Here is a 22,850-nt window from a genome sequence, read left to right on the forward strand (position 1 = left end):
TAGATCCTATTTCATTTCTGATCCACTTTTCTTCAAATCATAAAATCAGGAGGCACAAACAGAAAGTCTTTAGAGCAAAGGTCAGCTATTTTTTGTCTTAAAGGGCCTCATAGTAAATATTTTAGGCTTTGTGGGTCATAAGTCTTTGTAGCAACTATGCAACTTGTCATTGTAGTGTGAATGCAGCCATACGTAACACCTAAACGGTAGGTAGGGCTGTGTTCCAGTAAAACATTACTTACAAAAATAGATGGGATGCTAGACTTGGTCTATGGGCCCCAGTTTGATGAAACCTGTTTTAGGGCATCTGGTACAACTCCACACCCTCAATAAGCCAAGACAACTGCAGACAACTGCAAATCCTTTGGGTGGGGCTTGATGAGTGACACTGTCATGTGTCATATTCCCACTAAGATATGATGCATTTCCAGACCTGAGAAAGATTCAGGATGGTTCAGACAGAAACCTCTCAAACTTAGGGAATTCCTTCAAGGTAAATATAGTTCAGATGAGCTTTCCACAATAAAATTACTTGAGAAAATTACAATCAAAGATCACTTCAACAACTTTGACTGTATGTACCATGAACAAAATCTGTCATGTGAAAAACAGAGAAAATGATTTTAAAATAACTAGAAGCCCAATAGTGATAGTTTAAAATATCCATTTGCCCCCTTTGTATACTAACTTGACTGGCTATCAGCGACTCGAATTTAACATGCTTAAAAGAGAACTCTTGACTGGTATCCTTATACCTGCCTCTTTCCCCACTTTCTTGGTTCAGTGTATGGTATCATTGTCCTCCAGCTGCACAAGCCAGAGAGTAGTAGCCTTTCTTGATTCTCCTCTTTTTCTCAGCCCTATGGGCTCTAGCTTCAAAACATATTACAAATATCTTCACTACTTAATTGGCTACTTACTGTTCACCAATTTCTCTCCCTAGTACCTTCAATAGCCACCTGGAAAAATCTATTTAAATTCACTACGCTAATGGCTCCCTATTCCTCTTACTATGGATGTAGCCTTTACTAGACATGGCCCCCTGTTTCACTCTGATTGGTAGATAACATCATGGCGCTCTTCCTGCCCCGGCCGTCTCTGCTCGCTCTCCCTGTGCCTGGGTGTTCTCTCAAGTTACCCTCTGGCTTCTTTCTATCTTTCTTGACTCTGCTCAGACCTCACCACTTAGAGAAGACTTCTCCCACCACCTCCCCTAAAGTGGTCTTATTTCCCTTCAAACTAGTCTGCCACTCGGCTTCATTTGCTCAACAGTCCTTTTATTACTATAGGGACATTTTTAAAATGTGCTCACAGTTGAATGTACCTGCATGAGGACAGAGATTGCTGGTGTTATTCAGAGCCGTGATTCTAGTACCTACCACCAGGTCTCAAGTAAAAACGTGGAATGAAGGAGTGAGAATAGGAAATAGCAGTAAAAACAAAGAAGACAAATTCTACTTACCTGAATTCAATGTTTAAGGAAAAAGAATGTTTTATTTAAAATTGCTTGTTTTATTGAATGTTTTTATTGAATGTTTATTGTTTTATTGAATTGAATGTTTTATTTAAAATTATTTAAAATAAATAATTTTATTTAAAATTTATTTTAAATTGTTTTATTTAAAATAGCTATGATTGGATAATCATAGCTACCATGAAGCAAACTCTTATGGTTAGTTCCATATACTTTTACTGATGTCTGCACGGGAGACATCATTACCATTCTTCAGATCTACAAATATTAGTTGAGAAAAGTGAAACTACTTTCTCAAAACGGGGACAATGATTATAAATCAGGTGTGTTCACTCTAATGTCCATCCTCTTCTACTAAACTAGGCAGTTTTTCTATCCACGAACCCACTCTGAATAGAGAGCTTATGTAATTAATGTCTGTTTTTGATAACTAGTTAAAATATCTTTGAACATGGCATAATGCTGTATTTGGAAGATGCAGTTAAAATATTTATCAGCTGCTAGAGGATTAGGATACAAAGACAATTAAAACCGTTTGTTCCTCTTAGTATTAATATCAGGTCATAACCTTTCTTGCTGATAGGCTTCATTAAGAATGAGAAAACTTTAAACTTGGATCAGACAAAACCTGACTATTCTGTATTTAAGTTTTTTTTTAATCAGCCTTCAGAAATGCATAATAATTTTATAAGGACATGTCATTTAAAGCAAATTAATTATGTCTTAAGGTTTAGATGAATCAAATTAATAGCATATACTAACTCAAAATCTTTATATTGCGTGTACTAAGAGGTCCAGACTTTTATGTATGAATGCATAATACGCTGTTATTTTGAGGACAATTCAGTAGAGCTTAAATATCTAATCAAAACTAGAATATATGCCTTTTTTGTATGAAATCAAAGAAATATTATTTTGAAGGTAATGAAGTGTTTTCATTGGCACTTCAAATTTGGACTCAGTTCTGTGGGGATAAAAGTTTAATAAAGATGAACACATGGTTAAAGTGTGAACTAATGAAATGTGAAGACATTTATAATTGTTCCTGAATTTTACTTGTAAGTTTCATAATACATGTTTTTAGAAAAGTCTAAACTTTGGTCTATAGTGAAGTGAAAAAAGTCAAATAGCAAATGAGTGTAGTGCATTCTATTAAGCTACTCTCAAATTTAAATATTTAGTAAAGACCAAAACCTCAGCCAGAGTGGTTGGGAACTTAAAATCTGTTTGTTGAGTTTTATTCTATAATATGAAATGGAAGTCTTATGAAATGCAAATGAACCTCTCAATTTTTAAGCTTTAATCCACATTAATCTAAAACTAAACTTTACTCAATTATCTTTTAAAACAGAAAGCTTAAACAGCAATACAGCAAATAACTTTGCTAAAGATCATCTTATTATAAAGGAGATTGTGTTCCTAGCTATATATGCATATGTAACTGTGTATAGTTATACATAGTAAATATCATCAACAGGAAAGGAGAAAGGATATATATAGACATTCCCATATATATTCCATATATAATTCTTTACCGATTTGCTTAAAAATAGTTTACTATGCCCAATTCAAGTTTTCCTCATCATTTTCTTATACACAGCATTGGCTGAGTCATTGTATGTGACATTAGAGATGACCCCAGATCAACACAGGTTTGAAATGTGTAGGTCCATTTATACACGAATTTTTGTTACAGTGCAGGGCAATAAATTATTTTCTTTTCCTACCGACTTTTTAAAAGATTTATTTATTTTTGAGAAAGAGAAAGACAGAGCTTGAGCAGGGGAGGGGCAGAGAGAGAGGGAGACACAGGATCTGAAGCAGCTCCAGTCTCTGAGCTGTCAGCACAGAGCCTGAGGCAGGGTTCAAACCCATGAACTGTGAGATCATGACCTGAGCCAAAGTTGGACCCTTAACTGACTGAGCCATTCAGAGCCCTTTCTTATGATTTTCTTAATAACATCTTCTCTTCTTTACCTTACTTTATGATAAGAATACAGTATATGATACATATTACATACATGTGTTGACTATTTGTGTTACTTGTAAGGTCAACAGTAGACTATTAGTAATTAAGTTTTTGGGGAGTCGAAAGTTATACATGGGTTTTCTACTGCTCAGAGAGTCAGCCCTTCCAACCCCCATGTTGGTCAAGGGTCAACTTGTATTTCTGATTTGGCTAAACCATGACTTGTGTGTGACTCCGACTTGTTAACCTAAGAATTCCTCTCGTATCTGCCCAGTGAAATGATACAAACTAATTAAATACTATGTAAGAAATGTTATGATTAAGTTCCCAGATAAGTGGCATAGGTAAATGGTGCAATTCACAAAGGAAATAATGAGGCTGGGCAATCTGATAAACTAATGTTTTCCAAAGGATGAGATGCATAGCATTGTATGGGATTCCATAAGGCTGTACTGGAAAGTGACATTAAATAAGATTGAAACTTTCAATGAGAATGTTATTTACTTTTCAGCTTTCTTTCAGTTTATTTGGTATTTCAATGAGGAGCTTTCAAAATTACAATTTAATGAAAATGTGTCATTAAAGCTAACATGTGCTTATCTTGATTTATTTTTTAAACGAGAATGACTAAGCCTCTAACAAAGAGCCTTTAGTATGCAACTAGAGGTTTTAAATTTACATCTTGCTTTTTAAAAATTTTCTTTTAATGTTTATTTATTTATTTAAAAATTTTTTTACATTTATTTATTTTTGAGAGACAGAGCATGAGCAGGGGAGGGGTAGAGAGAGAGGGAAACACAGAATCCGAAGCAGGCTCCAGGTTCTGAGGTGTCAGCATAGAGCCCGATGCGGGGCTCGAACCCACACACCATGAGACTGTGACCTGAGCCAAAGTCAAACGCTCAACCAACTAACCCATCCAGGTGCCCCAGCGTTTATTTGTTTTTAAGAGAGAGGGACAGAATGTCAGCAGGGGAGGGGTGGAGGGGGAGGGGCACACAGAATCTGAAGCAGGCTTCAGGCTCTGAGTTGTCCGCATAGAGCCTGAGCCAGGGCGTGAACTCATGAACCGTGAGAGCATTACCTGAGCCAAAGTCAGATGCTTAACTAACTGACTGAACCACCCAGCACCCATTTGCATTTTTTAAATAGTGATTTTATAGCTACTGTTGATGCCTAATGAAACAGGATTTTCATTTATGATGGTTTTCTTTTCAAGGGAATTTAAGAATAAAAAGTGCATCAGTTTAAAGAAAAGCCTACTAGAACTGATCCATGAATTCAGCAATGTTGCAGGATACAAAATCAACATACAGGAATCGGTTGCATTTTTATACACCAATAATGAAGCAACAGAAAGAGAAATCAAGAAACTGATCCCATTCACAATTACACAAAAACCCGTAAAATGCCTAGGAATAAACCTAACCAAAGATATAGGAGATCTGTATGATGAAAACTATAGAAAACTTACAAAGGAAATTGAAGAAGACACAAAGAAATGGAAAAACATCCCATGCTCATAGGTCGGAAGAATAAATATTGTTAAAATGTCATTACTACCCAAAGCAATCTACACATTCAATGCAGTCCCAATCAAAATTGCACCAGCATTCTTCTCAAAACTAGAACAAACTATCCTAAAATTCGTATGGAACCACAAAAGACCCTGAATTAGCCAAAATAATATTGAAAGAAGAAAATCAAAATGGGAGGCATCACCATCCCAGACTTTAGCCTCCACTATAAAGCTGTAATCATCAAGACAGTATGGTATCAGCACAAAAACAGACACATATACCAATGGAATAGAGTAGAGAACTCAGAATTGGACCCACAAAGGTATGGCCAACTAATCTTTGACAAAGCAGGAAAGAGTATCCAATGGAAAAAAGACAGTCTCTTTAACAGATGGTGCTGGGAGAACTGGACAGCAACATGCAGAAGAATAAAACTAGATCACTTTCTCACACCATACACAAAATTAAACTCAAAATGAGTTTCAGGTCAAAAGGACCTGAATGTGAGACAGGAAACCATCATAATCCTAGAAGAGAAAGCAGGAAAAAAACTCCTTGACCTCAACTGCAGTAATTTCTTACTTGACACATCCCCAGAGGCAAGGGAATCAAGAGCAAAAATGAACTACTGGGACCTCATCAAGATAAAAAGCTTCTGCACGGCAAAGGAAACAATCAATAAAACTAATAGGCAACTGATGGAATGGGAAAAGATAGTTGCAAATGACATATCAGATAAAGGGCTAGTATCCAAAATCTATAAGGAACTCACCAAACTCCACACCCGAAAAACAAACAACCCAGTGAAGAAATGGGCAGAAGATATGAACAGACACTTCTCCAAAGAGGACATCCAGATGGCCAACAGACACATGAAACGATGCTCACCATCCCTCCTCATTAGGAAATACAAATCAAAACCACATGGAGATAGAACCTCACGCCGGTCAGAGTGGCTAAAATGAACAAATCAGGAGACTCGAGATGCTGGCGAGGATGTGGAGAAACGGGCACCCTCCTATACTGCTGGTGGGAATGTAAGCTCGTGCAGCCCCTCTGGAAAATAGTATGGAGGTTCCTCAAAANTGGGATGAAGACTGGGTGTTATATAGAAACCAACTTGACAATAAACTATAAAAAAATTAAAAAATTAAAAAATAAAGAAAGGACTAAATAAATAATAGTGCAGATGTTTTTCCTATCTTGTAACACTCATTAAATTTTGGGAAACACAGTCTAAAATCTTGTAGAGGCCCTTGTTGGATCTGTAGAATTGGAATAAGCAATTGGATGAAAGAAGCAGGAAAGAAGAATAGGATGCAAATGAGGAGCACAGGATTAAAAAACCACAGTCAAGAATAAATCTGGCCTGATGGGTGGGTCAGAGCCAGAGACTTACTTTCCTTAGAATCATAGGCTTATGTTCTGGACCAGCCAATGAGCCAATTTGTGTTGTAATTGTTGAACACTTACTTGTCAAGCATATGATTCACACAATTAAAAGCAAACTGTGGAAAGCCTAGGTGGCTCAGTCGGTTAAGCGTCCGACTCTTGATTTCAGCTCAGGTTATGATCTCATGGTTCATGAGATTGAGCCCTGTGTCGACCTCTGTGCCGACAGCATGGAGGCTGCTTGAGATTCTCTCTCTCCCTCTCTCTCTGCGCCTCCTGCACTAGCGTGTGCACCCGTGTGTGTGTGCGTTCTCTCTATAAATAAATAAATAAATTTTAAAAAAAGTTGATTGTTTTCTACTACCTTTATACACGTTATGTAAAATAGTCATGATGAGAACAAATATGGGATAGTGAAGAGTGTATGAGTTTTGAAGCAAGAAAAACAGTGTTTGAATTTCATCCTTTTAATTTAACCATAATCAGATCATTTAGTCTTTCTGAACCTGTTTCCTTATTTGTGAATCTGATGTCATAAATACCACCTTTGCCTGGCCTTTGTAAGGATTATTATTACTAAAACAATAGCTAAAATTTATAATGTTTATTTGTCAGACACTGTTTTAAACTTTGTATATTTTATCTCTTTTAATCTTCACAAGGATCCTATAAGGTTATGATCTTGTAGCTCTTCTACAGATGAGGAAACTGAAGCACAGAGAAGTGAAGTGGCTTATCAAAAGCCATAGTACAAATAAATGATTGTGCCATTATTTGAGCCTAAGCAATCTCACTTTAGAATCATCTTCATAAACAATAAGCTATCTGCCTCTTGGCATGATTAAGGAGCCTAATTTTTATTTTAAGACAGGTGTGGTGCCTGAAAAAGCATGGCTTAGGCATAGATCATTCTCATGTTTAGCCACCGGTATATCTAACATGTCTATTTGGTTATCATATAATTTCCTTTGCTTTTTGTGCATAGACTCCATATTAAACTGTAATAAATTATGCAAGAAAAAATATATATTTACTATATGTAAATGTTATTACTCTTACTTAATAGCTTAATGATGACTTATAGATGTTATTCATTTCTACTTGGCAAAAGTCAGATTCTCCCTTCAGATTTTAAGTCTGCAATATTGTACACTGTAGTAGCAGAAAATCTGGCCTGGCAAAACCCTGAGAGGTATTTTGACCACATCCTTGCCTTCATAGAGGTTTAAGTATTGGCATATTGCCCATCTCAGTTTGCCTTCTACCTATAATCTTATTCCACATTCTTTCCTCAGCCAAGTGAGAATTCACCAGCAAGAGAAAGAGCAATAGTTTTCCTTTGCCTGCCAATCTCTTACAGTGTGTACTGTGCTTGCTTTTAAATCTGGTTACAGATACCTACATGACTGAAGGGTAAAATAGGAGAAATACACAGAAATTTAAGAGAATGGGAAATGATTAGAGATAAATGCTTTGAAGACTTGCTTCTTTTTGATCTACATCCTGTTTAGGGAGTAGAGCAATAAACTTCACTAACTCTTCTCTACTCGAAACCAAATCTGCACTTAAGATGATGTACCCACAATGCTTTTATCTGACAGTCACTATCAAAGAATCCATTTTCTTATGTTTAAGGGGAAGATAAAGCTTCAGCTGTTCAACCTTCCCTTACCAGTAGACTGCTTGGTTCTCCTTCTGCCTCTCACTCTTGGGTTCACTAATTTTGAACATTTATGTGTGTGATGGGTAGAAAGGGAACATTGCTATGCTAGCCAGGAATCTGGGCTAGCTCTTGGTTTCATCAGGCACAAATGGAAATGTGTGCAAACTCATAAAAGCAAATGGATTCCATACTAAACAAGGAGCACCTTAAGGAAGAAGGGATATCTGAGGAGACATGGTTACCCCAAAATGAGTTTTATAAAATAATATCTAAAGAACTTACTATAGAACTGGTTAATTGAATGGCAAATGCAAAGAGTAGCGGTAAATACCCTTATTTCATTATCTTGCTCTCCAGGGTGCCTTATTTTTCAAGAAATGGCTTTGTGGGTGTATTTATTTAAGCTACTTGGAAGAAAGCCACTTCAAACTGTGTTTAGAAGCTAAATGAATACAATAGTCCCCAGAACAGAGATGCATAGAGCATTTTACTGCATAAATCAAAATAAAATTAGGAGTCTTAATGGACTCATGAGGCTGACCGCACATTTCTGTATAAGTGCTAATTTTAATAAACCATGGTCCCTGAATGACATTTTCCTAATCAGTCACTGAATGAGTGTTAGTGCAGAATACATATTATTTGAGTTTAATCTTCAACTGCCAGACATTTTGCAGATGCATATTTACTTTTATTCTTGTTTGTATTCAGGACAATCATATTATGAAATACATGGGGTTTTGGTCTGCTGAAGGTACCATACAGACATATCGTGCCTACAAAATAGATTCTACTTATCAGAAGCTAAAACACTCCCTTAAGGAAATGTTCTACATATGAAAGAGCAATGGCCCCTCACTTCAAATTCCTCTATGTGGTAATTGTCTCATTAAACAAACCCGTTAGTTCACAGTTATGGCATGAAATGAGGCTCTTTCTATGTAACCTTCTTTATTTTATGCTAAAGAGAATTATAATATAATGGGCAAATGGATGTTCACGATGTGTTTCTAGAGAAGAGTGGGACTTGCACATCCACTTGCCATCTCCTTCTACCCTAGAGATCTCCCAAGAAGAGACTTGGAGACTGTAAATCATCTATAGCTGCTTCTTATTAAGGACTATGGAGATGCCAAGAATTTCTCTATTGTTTATAATGGATGGTATGTGATAAGGCTGTTATGGCAGATTACTAGCTTTTCCAGTCAGGATATTTTGACTAAAAATACAGATTACTTCACATCATGAAGGCCAGGATTTGGGAAGTGCCTGTAGTGACCATATATATGGTTGGAGCTAGAAAGTTGTCTAAGCTCAAGGGAGCTCTAGGTCTGGCCGCTCTCTGTCTCTCACGATCAACTTATTCTTGCTCATGGGGTCTGTTGATCTCCCACATTCCTTCTCTCCATTCTTCTCTATCAATTTTTATTACTTTTAACATCTGTTTGCTTATGCCATAGGTATGCACAGGAGTCGTCATGGCTATCTCACATTCACTCTGTGGAAAGCTTCCTGCTTCAGTTTTCACAGCTAATCACTTTTTCATTTGTTTGGGATTTTCATTTGTTTAAGGTTACACAGAAAGGAAATTTGATTGGGCTAGCTCAACATTTTCTTCCCTTTTGTTTTATTTGACTTTATTATTTGATTATATTTTTTAATGTTTATTTATTTTGAGAGAGAGAAAAAGAGAGAAAGCAAGCAGGGGAAGGGCAGAGAGAGAGGGAGAGAGAGAAAATCCTAAGCAGGCTTGATGCTGTTGAAGCAGAGGCCGACGGGAGGCTTGAACTCATGAACCGGGAGATCATGACCTGAGCCTATATCAGGAGTTAGGTGCTTAACCAACCGAGCCACTCAGATGCCCCTCCTTTTATTTTTAAATAAGTTTTATAAAGAAATTCACCACCAAGTTAACTCATTTTAAGTATATAAGTCAATAATTTTCAGTAAATTTATAGAGTTGTACAACCATTACAGTAATCCAGATTTAAAAGATTTTCAACGTAAAAAACTCCCTTACTACTTTCTGCAGTCAATCCCCAGTTTTAGGCAACTTCTCCAGCTTTAGGCAACTTCTTATGTGGTTTCTGTCCCTATAAGAATGTCCATTCTGGATATTTCATATTAATGGAATTATAAAATATGTGGTGCTCTGTAAAAGGCTTTTTTTCACTGAGCATAATGGTTTTGGGGTTCGTAGTATTACAACATGTATCATTAATTTGTTCCTTTACATTGTTGAAGAGTAGTCCATTCTATGGATATCCTGTTTTAGAGCATTCCAAATCCATTTCAAGTGGAAAAGCCAATGGAATATTCCATCTCATCAGTTAATGGGTATCTGGATTGTTTCCAGTGTGACTATTATGAATATGGTTCCTATTAATATTATCTCAAAAATACCTGTCTCAATTACTTTAGCTTTAGAGTAAGTTTTGAAGTTAGCTTATGTAAGTCCTCCAACTTTGCTCTTCCTTGACAAAATAGTGTTAGCTATTCTAGGTATTTTTCATTTCCATATATTATTTAGGATCAGCTTACCAATTTCGAATGATTTGCTGTGATTCTGTGATTCTGATAGGAACTGAATTGAATAAGTTAATCAAATGTTTATCAATTGGGGAATGCCATTTTAAAATATTGAGTCTTTCCACCATGAATATGTGATGTCTCTCTATTTACTTAGATATTTAATATCTCACTGAACAATAGTTCATTGTGCAAATCTTGCACTTTTACTGTTAAATATTTCATAAATATTTTATTTCTGATGCTTTTGTTAATGTCGCTATTTCCTTAATTTTATTTCTGAATTGCCATTGTTAACATACAGAAATATGATTTATTTTTATATATCATATCTTGTGATAGCAAATAGTCTATTAGTTTTAGTAGTTTGATTGTAATGTTTTTGATTTTCTACATAAATTATGATGTAGTCTGCTAAGAAAAAGTGTTTTCTTTCTTCCTTTCTAATCTATATGAATGGATCTATCTATCTATCTATCTATCTATCTATCTATCTATCTATCTATCTATCTATCTATCTACCTTCCATCACTTTATTGTACTATCTAGGACCTTTGGTTATAATTTTGAAAAGAAGTGTTGAGAATGGACATCTTTGCTGTGTTCAAGATCTTAAGAAGAAACCATGAAATATTTAACTATTAAGCATGATGTTTTCAGTTATCCTTTTCAGTTTGGGGAAGTTACACTTTATTTCTAGTTTACTGAAATTTCTAATTAAAAGGGGGTTAAATTTTGTCAAATGATTTTTCTGCATCTACTGACTCTACTAATAGAGTACATTGCTCTACTTGATTCTCATGTATTAATGCACTCATACAGTCCTGGATAAATCTCACTTATTTATGTTTTCTATCCTTTTCTATACATTATAAAAGTTGTTTTGTTAATATTTTATTAAGAATAGTTGCATCAATGCTCATTAAGGATATTTGTTTTCTTTATTTGATTTTTCATTCTTTTTTTAGCTTTGGTAACAGGATAAATCTGGCCTCAAGTAATTACTTCTGTGGTGTTCCTTCCTCCTCTTCCTGAAAGGATTTGAGAAGAATTGGTATAATTTATTTTGAAAATATATAGCATTCATAATGGAAGCCATCCTGCTTGAAGCTTTCTTCATGGGACCATTTAAAATTTCTAATGCAATATCTTTAATTGTTTTTATATCTTTTCAGACTAGCTATCTTCTTGAGTCAATTTTAGCAATTTGTTTCTTTCTAAGAATGTTCCCATTTCATCAAAGTTTTCTAATTTGTTGCCAAGCTCACCCTTTGTGTTTTGTTTCAGGGGATATCATAGATTACTGTTTGGCCTTGAATTGATCTTTCCTGGCACTGACCCATTTGTAGCTATGGAGGGATAAAGTATCATGGTACAAAGCCAAGTTGCCAAATGGTTGTCCAATTTGGTAGAGACCAGATAAGACAGGTGGGGCATGGTTCTTCGGTAGCTGTGGGCTGGAAAATGTTCTGAATTTAATACTATCCAACATACAAATTTAATATCTCAGCATAAATCTTTACACTTACCTTTGTGTTGGGAACTTTGTGTTGTTAAAACATTTGAAAGTGGAGGGTGTGTCACTGTTGCATTTGCAGTGATGAACTCATTCTTCACAATACCCTTGGTTGTGTTTCCTACTGATGTTAAAGAATAAGCAGCCATCAGAGGTATAACCAATAAATAGACAGTCTCATTAGTATTAACATTAACATCCAGTTACAACTTGAACATCAGTTACTGAAAGTCTTCTGATCAAGATTTAGAAATTCAACATTTTAGTGTTTACCTTTTGGTGATCAGTTAATTACATCAAGAAAATGGAGAAATATTAGACTCTTCTCTATGTCTGCTGTAGGATATCTCATTTGAGCAGAAGCAATCCTATTAGTTAAGTAATAATTACCATAATTTTTCTTATATGTGAGACCTAGAAAACTTAACTTCCTCATTTTCGAATAACTTGTAACAGAAGAGAGACAGGATCTGAGTCCAAGCCTTTCTGATGCAAAAGTTAATTACTCAGCTACCCTAGAAAGGAGGTGGTAAGAAAATGGTAATAGTTGAAGATGGTAGTTCCCATGCTGCCTGGGAAAGAACTTTTAGGTGAGTAGAACAGACAGCAGGAAAGGAATAACAGGTAGTAAATAGAATAAACTTTCCATTTTCACTGGCAGAAGGGGGAAGGAGAATTAACAACAAAGGAAAGATAACCTGAACTTACAAAAATAACATTGGACTATGATTACTTGAAACAATTTATATTTACACAAATATTATAAAAACAAAATGATTAATTCCCTTCAGTCTTTTCAAAGTCTAATGTGGAGAACATTGGGTTAGGGAAGAAAGGACAGATATGATGATTAATGCATGCTTCTTTCTTTTTTTTTTTATAAAAGCAATTTTTTTTCAAATGTTTCATTTATTTCTAGGAGAGAGAGGGAGACAGCATGAGCAGGGGAGGGTCAGAGAGAGAGGGAGTCACAGACTGAAACAGGCTCCAGGCTCTGAGCTGGCAGTCAGCACAGAGCCCGACGCGGGGCTCGAACCCACGAACTGCGAGATCATGACCTAAGCGAAAGTCGGACGCCCAACCGACTAAGCCACCCAGGTGCCCCCATGATTAATGCATGCTTAGAGTTAACTAGATATGATGTTAGCTGGAGGTAGGAGAAAATCAGTTTAATAGATTTCTTTCACAAAGTAGGCTGAACTGTTGTTTTCAATTGCCAATCAGCTTTCATTCTATGACAGCAAGCATCTATAGTGTAATGCAAATTCTTAATGCAGTTGAGAGATTCATGCTGGAGAAATTGATATTTGCAAGAAGACCTTATAGACATTGGGTGAATATGTTTTCACACAAAGAGCCTTCAGGAATTGGTATTGGCATACCAAAATATAATATAAATTCAAATATAGGCCATAGCGTTAACATTGCATATGAGAAAGAAGTATTTGAAATGGGCAAAACTTCTTAAAGTATTAAACTGACAGAGAAATACTTGAGAAAGTAAAGACATATCTTATTATAGCAGAAATTGATGTTTGTTATAGCATCGAAGTACAAAAGATCACCCTGAATACAGGAAATCCACAGTTGAGGATGAAGGGACATGTGGGGGTAAAGATTTTTCTCCTCGCTAGAACTCCAAGAACATATTCTTGAAAAACACTGTAACAGGATTTCCTCTTTAGAAATATTTGGTGAAGAATTCTTCTGCTGAGTTAAAATAGAAAACCATGAAAGAGCTATCTTGATGGCTTAAAGAATTCTCTAGCATAAGACAGACTCAAGAGTCTTGGACATGGTAAAGAGAATATATATTTAAGACAGGAAGGGAAGCTGGCAGATTAGAAAAAATACAAAGAAAAGAGTAGAATAATGGAATATCTGGGGATAGAATGCCAAAGATATTGCTTTGAGAATTGCCTATTATTGTCAATTACACAGTGTCATGCAGCCCATGGAAGGAATCTTGAATGCTTTAAAGGTAACCAAAATATTTTTAAACACACATGGTGGACCTAAAACAAATAGAAGGAAAGGTGCAGATGCAAATGCTGCCACAGTCATAAATTTTAAGTTTCCTAGTATATTGAGATGTTTCAAATCCTAGTCTCAAGAGAGAAGAAAATTGTGACCTACATTAATAAAGATATGAGAATCACGGTCTCATAGTAACATCTTGTTTGGAAATTTTTCCCAATTATACTTGGAATTCTCACAGAGTAGATTCTGGACTCCTGCCAGAAAGTGATTGACATCTCAGAAAAATGAAACTAACCTTAAAGCTGTTCCTTTAACCTATAGGGTTTTCTGTCCTTCAGTTTTTCTGTCTGGCCATTTCTCCCAAAAAACACCATGTATTTGCTTTGGTCTACAGGTATAAACTGTACTATAAGTGTAGGTGATATTATATGTATTAGGTTTGACAAACATTATTTTGCTTGATTAATACTAATTTAAATCATGATATCAAAATAGTATTTACTCTTAGGACTTGTTTTGAAATTCAAGTCCTTTTAAGTCTTAAAGCTTTGGTATAGATAGGACGAATAAAAGACAAACTATAAGAATTTTAAAACCATATTGGACTTTGAATAAGAAGAGTCTGACACAGTAGACACTTGAGAAAGTTGCATCAATACCATAGTTTAAGAGCAGAGAAGACACCTTCACTGCAACCATACCATTAAGTGAAAACCAGTAGGTAGAAATGAGCAGAATGAATGTGAGGGATAGGGGCTATTTTATAATTACCTTGGAATATTAATGTGAAATTCATTTTGTATATTTTGTGAGATTGAATTTTAGGAAGAAAGCAATAAATACAAATATTAATTATATTAGAAATTTAAGGTGTGTTTACAACAGATCGACTCAAAAAAGAGGGTTTATGGAGTTAACTTGTGTGAGGCACAGGAGGAAGCAGCTTTATTCCTTTGGAATTCTATAATCTGAATTATGGTAGTGTTTTTTCTAATGTGCATAGCAAAAGCTTCTTGTGTGGTCACTTTGTCTTCAGAAATAGAATATAAGTGGCTTTTTGACAAAGTTAGCATTTATTAAAACATATGCTAAGTATACTAGTGCCATGGTAAGTTAATTTGGTATTATGTTGAAGAAAAACCATTTGTAGTCAAATCAACTGGAGCTGCCTAGATTGTAAAAAAACCAACTGGATGTCTTTTTGATAGGATTACTCAGATTAAAGGAAATGTTACCGTGCATTATGAAACCCTAGGAGGGTGGTCTTTTCTAAAGATATTGCCCAAGGATCTCCATTTCCAGGGATCGTTTTATGGACTAGCACTCCATAGACATTCTGTATTCATGACAACATGGGTAGTCTAGGATAAACAATTAAAGTAATGTCTTGATTCATTTAATGACTTCTGGGAGTAACATTAAAGAGTCGCTCATGGAAAGACTGTGAGAGGCCTAAATATTTATACCATTGGTTCTATGGAGATGCATCAAAGCAGTGTCAAAGACTGGAGAAAATGTTTCTTAAGATTTTGCTCAGATTTGGGGTGCCTAGGTGGTTCAGTTGGTCAAGCACCCGACTCTGGCTCAGGTCATGACCTCACGGTTCTTGGGTTCAAGCCCCACATGGGGCTCTGTGCTGACAGCTCAGAACAGGGAGTCTACTTTGGATTCTGTGTCTCCCTCCCTCTCTGCCTCTCCTGCTCGCACTCTTGGCACTCTCTTTCTCTCAAAAATAAATAACATTAAAAAACAATAAAACAAAAGACTTTGCTCAGATTTTCTGATCCTTTCTTTGGATTTAAAAGTAATACCTCAGAACGTAAATACATTTAGATGCCAATCCCAAGAGAAAAATTGTGAAGGGGTGTAGGCCAAACACTTGAGCAATTCAAGAACTCAGGACTGTATCTACTTTAGTCCTTCACTCAGATCATGGAACCAGGCTATCAGGGAGTTCCAAAGATGCTGAAGAGAACAAAATGGTGATGGCAGAGGAATATGTAGGTAAAGTAGGACTAGAGCTTTAAGTGAGAGACGATAAGAGGAGGGAATTTTATTTTTTATGTGAATTTTGTATTTCCTTTTCTGTGGGTTGGGGTATGTATGAAGGGCCCCTTGAAATTGTGCATTTATCAATACTTGTCCTCTTGCTAGACCATCTGGGACCTGGGTATAACCCCAGGGAAAGTGAGTCAGGGCATACTACTGAGAGCTCTCTGACACTTGGCCAAGAGAGTGTTTAGATGTCTTCAGATATATCCATTTAACTCAGCTTATCAAGTGAAGTTCATACGGGAATTTGAAGTTGATCCCAGGCCGGGTACAAAGTTTTACTTATATTTATGGTGGCTTTTTGCTTACATACCCCAGAAATCATGTGGTTTGCAATGGTTTGGTGACCTCAGAGGGATCTAGTAATATCCCTCAGTAGGGATATTGACTTTCCACTTAAAAAAAAATCTATTTTGACAGTGCTTCTTGGAGCCAGACCAAATATTGGTAGGGGTGTCTCCTTCATTTTCTCAGATCTATTGATCTTACACATCAGTGAATAATTGGCAATTGTTTATGGGGATCTTAAAAGCTTTGGGGACATTTGAGCTACCCTTTTGTAGATAATAGCTCACAGCAATTATCAGTGGGGTTATTCCGTGTGAAAAGGTGGGTGAAAAAGAGCTGCTTTTTTCTTTTGTTTTCTGGTTGTAGAATGCGTATTACTTTTTTAAAAAAATTTTACTGTGAATGGCATTTAAATAGCATAATAAGACCTTATTTCAATAATTTTTAACTGTATTACTGAAGCCCTAAGAGCTCAGTGTGGAAGGTTTTCAGACTACCATTAGCAGTAAGAGAGGAAATCATGTCCACATACACACACCACTGCCCCATTGCTTCAAACTACTTCAACTACATTCAGTATAGTGGCATTTTGGACTTCCTCATAAAATTTTATATGGAAATATCTCTGGCAATTAAAAAACTTTAGGTGGAACTTAACGGAGAACTGTGGGGGAGAAGAAGGGGGAAAAAGGGGGGAAGAGGTAGGGAGGCAAACCATGAGAGACTCTTGAATGCTGAGAACAAACTGAGGACTGTTGGGGGTGGGGGGGAGGGGAAGGGGGTGATGGGCATGGAGGAGGGCACTTGTGGGGATGAGCACTGGGTGTTATATGGAAACCAACTTGACAATAAACTATTTTAAAAAAAAAGCTTTAGGTAACAATTGTCTTACTTAATAATGAGGGTCATAAAATGGTAACCTTACCTATCCACACTATATGTAAGATGAAGAATTTCGGAGTAAGCAGGAATAACAAGGTCCACTGTTATCTTGAAATTCAGGTGTTAATGAACCTACACTACATGTAAGAACGTGGTCTTGCATTTGGACATAGTTACTCTTTTAAAACACAAGTCTGACAATTTTACTGTGTGTGTTTATATAGGTGTGTGTGCGCATGTGTATATGTGTGTTTGCCACTTAAAAGACGTAAACATCCATAGCAAGCTGGCAATATCATCAAAAGAATAGTTTGAAAGCAGGGAAAGAACAAGAACACTTACCAAAAACTTAAAAGAAAAGTTTAAAGTTACAGAATTTGGTGACTACTTTGTGCAGAGAAAAAAGAAAACAACAAAAAAATACATAAGCCTTACTAATACCTGAGGCACTTACTGTTTAAAAGCCAAGTGTCATAACTGAGATTAAGGTAATACCAATTCATTAAGAAGTAGTTGGTTATGAATTATGAGTTAAGTGGAAAGAAAAATGTGAAGCTAAAGGATCAGGTTTCAAATTGCAAATTGTCACGATAATTTTGTGCTTCTGTTAAGTCACTTAACATCTCTGAGACCCAGTTTTTCCATCTTCAAATAATAAAAGTTAAATAATAATTTAAAAATAAACTCTAAAAAATGATAATACCTTTCTTAAAACAAGAACCAAATGCACTACCTACTATAAAAATAGTACCTTAAAAATAAATTGCAAAGCATTTTCAAGTTATGCTTATTATACTCTGCTTAATAGAGACAATGATATCTATAATATAGTTTAGAATAGTTTCCATATGCTTTATTTTTAAAATTACATTAAATTAAATTTTGAAATTAGATTCTTATGGGAGATAATTTCTGATACGTAGCATATACACTGAAGAGGGGGGCCCTTGCCTGGCTCAGTTAGTAGAGGATGCAACTCTTGCTCTCAGGGTCATGAATTTGAGCCCTATGTTGGGTATAGAGATTACTAAAAAATTAAATAAACTTAAAATAAAGAAAAGAAAAGAATTTGGGATGCCCAGGTGGCTCAGTTGGTCTGACTCTTAGTTTTGACTCAGGTCATGATCTCAAGGTCATGAAATTGAGCCCTGGACCAGGCTCCTTACTGGGCAGGGAGCCTGCTTAAGATTCTCTTTTTTATCCTTTGCCCCTTCCCCACTCCCACATGCACGCACTCTCTCTCTCTCAAAAAAAAAAAAAAAAAAATACCCTGAAGAAGAAAAATTTCTTTTAAATGTAATAGAAAAAAGTTTATAAGCATGTAGACATTTAAGAATAAACTAAATAACTAATGGGCCAAGGAATAAATAACAAAAGATATTAGAAAATATTTTGAGGTGAAGAAGCATGGAAATGCAACCTACCAAAATGTGTGGGACATAGTAAAAGTAGCACTGAGGGAAACATGTGGATGTAAACATTTATTTTAAAAGGAAGAAAGATCTCATATTAATATTCTAGCCTACCAACTTAAAAATTCAATAAAAGAAGATTGAACTAACCCCAAAGCCAATAGACGGAAAGAAATAATAAGGATTAGAGAGAAGAGAACTAAAACATGTAATAGGAAAGCAATGGAGAAATTAATAAAATAAAAGGTTGATTCTTTGAGAAGATTGACAGAATTGGCAAAGACTCATACTGACAAAGAGAAAAGACAGAGGACTCAAATGACTAAATCATGAATAAAAGTGAGCACATTGCTATTATCCTTACAGAAATAAGAAGGGTTACAAGGCAATGCAATAAGCAGTTGTATGCTAACAAATTATATAACCTAAATGAAATGAGAAAATTCCCAAGAAATCACCAGCTATGACCAAAACCGAGTCAAGAAGAAATAGAAAATCTGAATAGACCTGTAATGAGCAAAGAGAGCAAATAAGTAATCAAAAAACGTTCACAAAGAAAAATCCAGGACTAGATGGCCTCACTGGTAAATTCTACCAAATGTTTAAACAATAATTACTATAAATTCTTCATAAACTTTTCCAAAGTTAGTAGAGGGAGGAGCACTTCCTAATTCAACTTGATGCCAAAATTAGGCAAAGACATCACAAACTTTTATCTCTTATGAATATAGACACAAAACTTCTTGTTTTTTAAAGTTTATTTATTTATTTTTGAGACAGAGTAAGACTATGGACGAGGGAGGGACAGAGAGAGAGAGAGAGAGAGAGAGGATCCCAACCAGGCTCCATGCTGACATTGCTCGAACCATAAACATTAGGATCACCATCTGAGCTGAAATCAAGAGTCATACGCTTAACTGATGAGCTACCCAGGCACCCCTAGACAAAACAATTCTTAACAAAATAATACAAATCAAATCTAGCAACATATAGAAAGCATTTTATGCCATGATGAAGTGGGGTTTCTCTAGGAAATGAAAGGTTGGTTCAACATGTAGAAATCAATGTCATGTGGCATATTAGTAAAATAAGAGATAAAAATTACATGACAATCTCAATATGCTGAGAAAACACATATGGCAAAATCTTAACACATTTGTACAATAAAAACATTCAACAAACTACTAATAGAAGTGGGCTTTCTCAACCTGATAAGGGGCATATATGAAAAACGTAACATCATACTTAATGGTGAAAGCATTCCCCTATAATTAGGAACAAAACAGGGATGTTTCCTCTCACCACTTGTATTCAGTGTTGTATTGGAGGTTCCAGCCAGGGAAAATTGGTAAGAAAATAAAATAAAAAGCATCTGAAAAATTAAAAAAATAAAAAGCATCTAGGTTGAAAAAGGAGAAGTAAAATTACTCTATTTGTAGATCAATCTCGTATATAGAAAATCCAGAGGAATATACACACATGCAATTTAGAATCAATAAATGGATTTTATAAGATGGCAAGATACAATATCAGCATGTGAAAATAAATTGTATTTCCATAAAGTAGCAATGAACAATCCAAAAACAAAATTAAGAAAATTATTCCATTTATAATAGCATGAAAGTTAATAAAATGTTAGGAATCAATTTGACGCAAGAAATGCAAGTCTTCTATGCTGAAAACTACAAACATTATAAAAAGAAATTAAAGACAACCTAAAATAAATAGAAAGTTGTCTTATATTTGCAGGTGGTAAGATTTAAGATTGCTAAGATGGCAACACTTCTCAACATGATCTGCAGATTTGATACCACCCCATCACAATCCCAACTGACTTTTTGCAGAAATTGCCTACTTAATCCTAAATTTCACATGAAAACTCAAGTGTACCAGAATAGTAAAAATAATCTTGAAAAAGAAGAAAATTTTGGAGGACTCACATTTCCTGATTTCAAAACTTAATGCAAATGGTAATCAAGAGTGTATGTTTCTGGCATAGAAACAGCTACAAGTTTGAGTCCAGAAAGAAACCTCATACATTTATGGCCAAATGATTTTCATTGAGAGTGCCAAGACAATTTAAAAAGAGAAAGAAAATCTTTTCAACAAAAGGTGTTAGGACAACTGGTTAATTGTATGCAAAAGAATGAAGCTGGACCTTTACCTCACCCATATACAAAATTAAAGACTTAAATGGAAAAGCTAAAACTACAAAATTCTTAGAAGAGACTATTCGTATAAATCTTTGTGACCTTGACTTGAGCAATGGTTTCTCATATTTGACCTGACTGGTGGAAGAAAACCAGAATATGTCATCTTAAAATATGCCTCTTTATAGGGGCACATGTACCCCAATGTTCGTAGCAGCACTCTCAACAATAGCCAAAACATGGAAAGAGCCTAAAGGTTCATCAACTGAGGAATGGATCAAGAAGATGTGGTTTATTTATACAATGGAATACTACATGGCAATGAGAAAGAATGAAATCTGGCCATGTGTAGCCACATGGATGGAACTAGAGGGTGCTTTGCTGAGTGAAATAAGTCAGGCAGAGAAGGACAGATACCATATGTTTTCACATAAAGGTGGATTAGGAGGAACTTGATGAGGGACCACAGGGGAGGAGAAGGGGAAAAATAGTTAGGGAGAGGGAGGGAGGCAAATCATGAGAGACTCTTGAAAGCTGAGAACAAACTGAGGGCTGATGGGGGTGGGGGAGAGAAGAAGGGGTGATGGACATGGAGAAGGGCATTTGTTGGGATGAGCACTAGGTGTTATTTGGAAACCAACTTGACAATAATTTATTTAAGAAAAAAAATATGCCTCTTTGGCATAAAAAATATTTTAAACCACAGTCAGCCAATGCAGAAAAAAGCTTTTCTGCTTAAGGGCAGGATATAAACTTTCCTTTTACTGGAGACAGAATTTTATCAGCCCAGAGAAGGCACTGGGAATCTGCAAACAAACCTTACTGGGGTGCCTAGGTGGCTCAGTCGGTTAAGTGTCAGATGTGATTTTGGCTCAGTCATGATCTTGGGGTCGAGATATGATAGAGTCCTGCATTGTGCTTTGTACTGGGCATGATGCCTGCTCTTTCCCTTTCCTTCTCTCCCCCTCCCCAACTTGAGCACACTTGCATGGCACACACTTTTTTTCTCTCTCTCAAAAAAAAAAAAAAAAAGCCTCAAAAAGAAACTCCATTAACTTCCTTCTATATACATTTACTTTTCCTTAGATTTCCACCCTTGGAAACCTAAATTACTTTCTTTGGTCCAATCATTTAGCTACAAACTTATTGTTCTTTGTTAAAGATGCTATATGAGCCAAAAATTCTAAGCCACTGCTTTGAGATACTCTTTGTTTTAGGTTTCTCATGTGATGTGTGCTGTCCACGTTTATTGTTTATCTTGTTTGTTTTTTTTTTTATCACGTTAATCTGTCTTCTTGTTAAAGAGTCTCAGCTGAAAACCTAAAATGGGTAGAGGTAAAATTCTACCTTCCCTACATGACAGAAAAAAGTACAGGTAAATTTTCCTTCATCAAAATTCAAGATTATAGTGCTTCAAAAGAGATCATCAAGAAAATGAAAAGACAACCTACAAGTAGAAGAAGGTATTTACAAATGATCTATCCAAGAAGGCTCTAGTCTCCAAAATATATTTAAAATGGCTTACAACTCAACAATAAAAATATAACCCAAATTTTAAAAAATGAGAAATGATTAAGTAGACATTTTTGCAAAGAAGATATACAAATGTCAGCAAGTACGTACAACAGTGCTTAACATCGCTAGTCATTAGCGAAATGTAAATCAAAACCACAGTGAGATACCACTTTACACACACTGGAATGGCTCTGATGAAAAAGACCGACAATAACAAGTATTGACTAGAAAATGGAGAATCAGCACCCTCATACATTTCTGGTGGTATTGTCATACAGAGAAGCTGCTTGGGAAATCAGTTTCTCATAAAGTTAATATACAGAGTTACCATGTGACTCAGCAATTCCACTTTAAGACACATACCCCAAGAGAAATGAAAAGATATGGCCACAAAAAACTTGTATAGGAATGTTCATAGCAGCATTATTTATAATAGCCAAAAAGTAGAAGCAACTGAGATGTCCATTAACTAATAATTAAATAAAATGTGGTATATCCATGCCATGAA

General features: G+C 35.6%; 1 protein-coding gene across 5 annotated transcripts in view; it reads right to left on the reverse strand.

The window, feature by feature from the left end:
- Window positions 1–22,850, reverse strand: part of EMCN (endomucin) — a 105,033-nt gene that overhangs the window by 41,271 nt on the left and 40,912 nt on the right. For 4 of the 5 annotated variants that reach the window (XM_077755732.1, XM_077755736.1, XM_077755737.1 and 1 more), the window contains exon 4: window positions 12,077–12,187. In XM_077755732.1, coding sequence (XP_077611858.1) covers window positions 12,077–12,187 — 111 coding nt within the window. The remainder of the gene's footprint in view (window positions 1–12,076; window positions 12,188–22,850) is intronic. The other variant, XM_077755733.1, reaches the window with a different exon arrangement.

This window comes from Crocuta crocuta, unplaced genomic scaffold, assembly GCF_008692635.1.
Source record: "Crocuta crocuta isolate KB4526 unplaced genomic scaffold, BGI_CrCroc_1.0 scaffold92, whole genome shotgun sequence".
NCBI classification, from domain to species: Eukaryota; Metazoa; Chordata; class Mammalia; order Carnivora; family Hyaenidae; genus Crocuta; species Crocuta crocuta.